This window comes from Rousettus aegyptiacus, unplaced genomic scaffold (genome assembly GCF_014176215.1).
Source record: "Rousettus aegyptiacus isolate mRouAeg1 unplaced genomic scaffold, mRouAeg1.p scaffold_m13_p_10, whole genome shotgun sequence".
Taxonomy (NCBI): domain Eukaryota; kingdom Metazoa; phylum Chordata; class Mammalia; order Chiroptera; family Pteropodidae; genus Rousettus; species Rousettus aegyptiacus.
Window position 1 is genome coordinate 7,104,798 of NW_023416285.1, and position 6,164 is coordinate 7,110,961.

At 46.7% G+C, this 6,164-nt stretch overlaps 1 protein-coding gene across 4 annotated transcripts in view; it reads left to right on the top strand.

The window, feature by feature from the left end:
* C1QTNF7 (C1q and TNF related 7) overlaps positions 1-3,840 on the top strand; it is a 90,629-nt gene extending 86,789 nt beyond the window's left edge. For 3 of the 4 annotated variants that reach the window (XM_016138409.2, XM_016138407.2, XM_016138410.2), the window contains exon 3: positions 280-3,840. In XM_016138409.2, the coding sequence (XP_015993895.1) occupies positions 280-911 (632 nt within the window). In that variant the 3' untranslated portion in view covers positions 912-3,840. The remainder of the gene's footprint in view (positions 1-279) is intronic. The other variant, XM_016138408.2, reaches the window with a different exon arrangement.
* Positions 3,841-6,164: the final 2,324 nt, after the last annotated feature.

The following is a 6,164-nucleotide window of genomic DNA, read 5'->3' on the forward strand; positions in this document are numbered from 1 at the left end:
TAGGCGACCCATCATCAAAACGATGATGAATTATTTTAAATCAGTCAGGATTTAAATGATGTCTCAGCATACCCAGAAAAACAATTGAAATTCTGATGGAAAGTTTCTATTTCCATGTTAGTGTGTCAGTGATTTTTTAAAAAGATTCCTCGTTGTGTAGTGTACCATTGAAAGTTGTCTGAAAAGACAAATTTGGGGCACGTTGGAACTATGTGGGCATGCTGTTTGAGATTCTTTATTTTGAGGAACTATTAATTAAACTGCAAACTCTTTTTAAAGGTTTCAGAGGTAAGACTGGACCACTGGGCCTTGCTGGAGAGAAAGGGGACCAAGGAGAAACTGGGAAGAAAGGACCCATGGGCCCCGAGGGAGAGAAAGGAGAAGTAGGTCCAGCTGGGCCTCCAGGACCAAAGGGAGACAGAGGAGAGCAAGGGGACCCAGGGCTGCCTGGAGTTTGCAGATGTGGAAGCATCGTGCTCAAATCCGCCTTTTCTGTTGGCATCACAACCAGTTACCCAGAAGAAAGGCTACCAATCATATTTAACAAGATCCTCTTCAATGAGGGTGAGCACTACAACCCAGCAACGGGGAAGTTCATCTGTGCTTTCCCGGGGATCTATTATTTCTCTTATGATATCACATTGGCAAATAAACACCTGGCAATCGGGCTGGTACACAATGGGCAGTACCGGATAAAGACCTTCGACGCCAACACGGGGAACCATGACGTGGCTTCGGGGTCCACGGTCATCTATCTGCAGCCAGAAGATGAAGTCTGGCTGGAGATCTTCTTCACTGACCAGAACGGCCTCTTCTCAGACCCCGGTTGGGCGGACAGCCTGTTCTCCGGATTCCTCCTATATGTTGACACGGATTATCTAGATTCCATATCGGAAGATGACGAGCTGTGATCAGGATGGCTGACTGGTTCCAAGATCCTCGCGGGAGATGCCTTGATTTCATCTGGAGCCCTAGAAAGTGGAACAAGGAGTAACAAGACCCAAGGAAACTCCCGCTCAGAATCCAGAGCGTTTGCAAACGGCTCTAGCAGAATCCATTAAAACAAGATGAACCACCAAACTGTTCAAACCACAACAAAATGAATTATATAAAACAATAACCCCAGATACGAATTCTCTTGAAACCAATGTTCATAAATATTTAAACAAATTCAAGACAATGTTAACAAATTTTCTATTAAATTCCCTTAGTGATAAAACCAGCTGGCAATGATATTGTCTCATTAAATCTTTATAAAATTACATTTTTTGCCTGTTATTTAAGAGAATCATAACATCCCAGAAATGTCTTCGACAATTCTCAAAAGGCTCTAATTAGTCAAAAGCCAGAGGTAAGAGATGCTGAGTCACTTCGACAATGCTGAAGAGAAGTGATAATTTTCTGTTTTATTATTTATTTCTTCGCGTTTGTGTATATTTACTCGACAACTCATACAAGTCTGTGTAAACCAGATATTATGATGCTGGCTCAGATTTAAGAATGAGTTAAGACAACATCCCTGCCTCGCGCGGGCTCGTGTGTGACGAGCATGCTGTCACAGTCCAGCGTGCTGAGCACCAACGCAAACGGACTGACTCGATGGGGCCCCGAGAAAACGTGGAAAAATGTTAGGTGCACTAGGATGTGTGTGTTTCAGAAGGCGGGAGAAATGCAAAGAGAACGAGGGATTCAGCCGCGGCCTTCTCCTCGTCCCATCCTCGAAACACCACGGGTATCTGCGGTCGGGAAGGGGTCAAAACCCTGCAGACAGAGGAGGCCTGGGAAGGGGTCATGGGGCTGAAGAGAAACAAGCCACCGAGATCAGCGGGAGGTCATTCTCCTAAACCCTGCAGCATAATAGCTTCCCAGGACAAATATTTGTCCTCTTAGCTTTCTCACAACTAAGGGAATTGCTTTACACCGTGGCTAAGATATATATATCTCCTGGGTTTCCCAGGTATTGAATTCAAATAAAGCAAAGCGTATGTCCACTGATTTATGAGCGAGCTGATGGGAGGACTGAATGGGAGGAAGAGAGTCCAGACGTCTGAGCAAATAGCCGTCCCTTCCAAGTCGCACGCTCCCCTTGGTCCCATACGCCCCTGGAGTCGGCCTCTCAGCCCCCACTGAACTGCGATTCCTCGGTTCGTCTCACCCATCATTCTGCCATCCGCCGCTCCCTTGGCTTAGAGTAACAGTGCTCCCTTAATCTCCCTTTTGGTATCGTCTAGTCCTCCGTCCATGCGGTCCTCTCTCTGCTCATTCCCTTAATCAATATTTTTCATGCCTCCTATGTGTGACTCGCCACGGCGGGTTCTGGGAAGGCGGAGGAACACCAAGCGAGCATGGCACAGGCCCTGCCGTGAACTTTCAAAGGATGCAGGAGAAGAAATGACAGGCGCACGCACACACGAAATACCTAGAACTCTGGAGCCGGACATGCTAAAATACGCTGAGCGCTAAATTGGAGATAAAGACAAAATGTCGTGGAAAGAATGCTGTTCTCTGGGCCTGGAGCGACAGATAGGACTTGGAGGGGCTGAGGCGGAGGGAGGAGCACTCCAGAGGCGATATGGAACGAAGTATGAAAGTAAAAACGGAGATTCAGAAAAGAAATCCATGGGCCACACCTGCAAGAGCCCTGAACGGCAGCCCGAGGATCGGGGCCCTTACTGCTGAGAAAGCGTGGAGCCCTGTGTGTGTTCCCGAGCCGAGTACGGCCCCTGTCAGAGGCGAGATTCGCCATCATCGAGCAGCTGCATGCAAAGGCGATGCCAGTTCCTCCCACCCTCCAGACCTACCTCGCTTCCATCACCTTCCTCCGCCCCCTGGCCTTCGTCCACTGGGTCCTCTCCTTCTGAGTGAAGATGTGGGTCTGAGAGACCAGAGCAACGAGCATGAGACGAAAAAAAGACAGAGCAAAGGTGTCTGAGATCATCGCCCGCCTCTGGATAGCAGCCGAACCTGGAATTCCAACCTCTGAAGGGTACAAAACAGCCAACAGAAGAAGCTAATCTGGGGACCATGAAAAATGTGGGCCCTCTGAAGACTGTGGGATTTACTGGAGAAACTGGAAATGGAGACGTTTTTGTAGATAGTCATGACCCACGAGATTATTATGTAACTTAAATTTTCTTCTGATCATGATCCTTTAATTCATTCATTTGGGAGACATCGCTTACTTGCTTATATTTTAAATGTTCCTTTCATGAAAAACTCTTTGTTAAGTAGCTTTCGAAACTAAAATTTCTTTAGCTGTTTGTAGGCCCCGTGATGAATTTTATTTTGAAATATCTGGTGAGACGGGGATGGGGATTAGGAGCTAAAGTGGAAAACGGAAGGTTATTTTAGTATGAAAAAGAATAAACTTTTAAGCAAGTGCAGGTGTCTTTTATTTCTAGGGGGAAAAAAGATAGATACGATTTATCCACACTTATGTATATTTGTGTAAATAAAATAGAAGAGCAATTTTGGTTTAAAAAATTCCGAGTCTCGTTCCAATCATTCTTTGCAAGGGCTGACTTGACAGGAATACGTATTAAGAAATAGTTATTGACTAGATACCATCTCATTCCAGAAGGATCTAAAGCCACTTACAAAGGTAAATAAAACACAGGAAGAACACATTAGTCAGAAGCAAGTGAGAATAAAAGAGACAAACAAACAAACAAAATAGGAAAGAGTGAGGCTAACACAAAACTGCCCCCCCCACACACACACACCTGAACACGTGGGTACCTGTGCTGCGCACTTACAGGACACGTTGCGTTACCTCATACCTGCGCATGCAAAGGGCATCCCCAGGTCATTTATCAATGGGAAGCATGTTGTTTACGGCGAAAAAATGATCCCATAAACTGTGAATATACTTTTTCTCTGCCACTCTGAAAAAGATTGTGAACATAAATACATTTTGGATGTCGCTGTTTGTTGGTTTCTACCTTCCTCTCTCTCACCTTCTGTAGCTCCGCTTGTAGTAAATGACATCCCACACACCCTGTCCCCAACACCAAAATCTATGGCACATTCTAGATGTCTTCCTGCTCTTCCCCACTGAATTTTGTTCAGCATAAAATTCTCGTGGTTCTAGCCTTTATGTGTAAATTTCATCGCACGTTTCTGTCCCGATGTCAAGGTTCGTTCATATATTCATCATCATTTCTAGTAGGAACTTTTTAGCTGACCTTTGGCCTTCAGCCACAACCCTCCAATCTGTCCTCCAAATTAGTTTGAATCTGTCCTTCTAAAATAGTAATCTGGTCATGTCACTCTGTGGTTTAAAAAGCCAGCAATGGCCCTCTAACTCCTACAACATAAAAGGTGTCTTGAACTTCTCCGGCCCTATCTAGCATGCATTCCATATCCTTTTTCTAGCATGCATACTCGATTTCCTTCTGAAGGACCAGCCTTGCTTACATGCTAAGTCTCTGAGCTTCTAAGTAGAATTGGCTCCTGCACTATGCAAATCTCAGGCCTGATCAGCCAGAACACAGCACTCCACTTACCAAAACAATTGTGTCAGATGACTCAGTCAGAGCTCGTGAGACTTTGCTGGGGCCTGGATAGCAGAGCATCTTATTCTTTTCTACCGGATCTGAGCCCGTGAGCCTCTATCGGCCAATGTACCGTCACAAGGCATAATACTATTTGAGAATGGAGCTGACCATAGGTGCAGCAAAGAAAGAAGAGATAAAAAGAAAAAGTAGATCTTTGAGTCTTCATCTGAACCCTGATCCAGACATGTCTATAGCCAGCTCTCCCTCTGGACTTTTCGGTTGCGGTAGCCATAAAATGCCGTTTCTACTTAAGCTTTTTTAAAGGTGGGTGTTTGGTCACTTGCAAAAGATGTTAGGCTACCTAATGTTAATACGAGCACGCTTTAGCAAAGCACATTAGGCCCTTTGGGATCTATCATCTGCTTACTTTTATAGTCACATCACCAAAAGCCCCCACATGCAGCCTATAACCCTAGCAAACGCGGATAACAGCCGTCCCGGGATGCCGGCCCTCGCACGCCTCAGGCCCTCCACACGTGCCGTTTCGTTTGCTCGTTAAGGCCGTTGCCGTCCCTGTCTGCCTGACCAGCTCGTCTCCCAAGGCTCAGCTCGAAAGCTGCTTTCTTTTCTCTAACCTTTCTCTTCCCCTGTGCCCACCAGGACCACAGGTGGCCTCACGCGTCGTCCTTACCACCTGGGAACTTGTGCGTCGTCACGGTGGCAGCCGTGAACACTTACTGAGCGCTCGTTCAGGTGCTTTACGTGCAAGGGCTCCCTCCGGTCTTCACGACCATTATTCTCTCCATCTTACAGATGGGGAAACCGAGAGCAGGCGGGTTAAGAAATGTGTCGAGTAAATAGTGAGTGGCGCGGGGGCCCCGGGGAGTCGGGCTCCTGATCACCACGCCGGGTCCCTCTCCCGGTTCACGTTCATTGCACGGCAGTGCTAGCAGCGCATTGCTCATGTGGCTCTACGTTCTTCCATCCGAGGGAGATTTTGTCCTATTTATCTTTATATTCCGGGACTGTAGACGATGCCTGCCAGCATATGTGCTCAATAAAAACGTGATGAATCGGTCAATGACAGGTCTTTCCAGTCACAGTTTTTACATGTGGAAAGAGAGAGAGAGGTCACGACTGAAAAGAGCTGTGATCATCCTGTGGATTCATCAAGGCTTTAGATTAAAACTGCCAGAATCCAACTCCAACTGGCTCAAGAAAAAGGGGACTCACTGAACTAACATAAAATTCTAGAGCCGGATCTGGGCGCTCATTCATTGTCACCAGGACTTTCTCTCTCCCACCTCAGGATTACCGTTCCCCACTGCACGGTTCGTTTTTAGGCAGGCCCTTGTCTTCGTGGCAAACATAGCCGTATATGTACATTTCTCACTCTCTTTTGCAATAGTCCCGGCAAAAGAGCTGGGACGACAGCTTTTTGGTTCTGATTGGTCCTGCTTGAGGTATGGGCCAACCCCTCAGTCAATGATTGACCAAAGGGATGCGCTTTTCTCATTGGCCACGCCTGTATCACATGCCTACCACTAGAACTGGGAACAGAACCAGTCCCACCTAAACCACTGGATTGTTCTCCAAAGGAAAATAAAGGTGCCGAGTCTAGAGAAAGAGAGCTTGGTGGATGGACAGTCAAAGGCCACAGGTGACCAC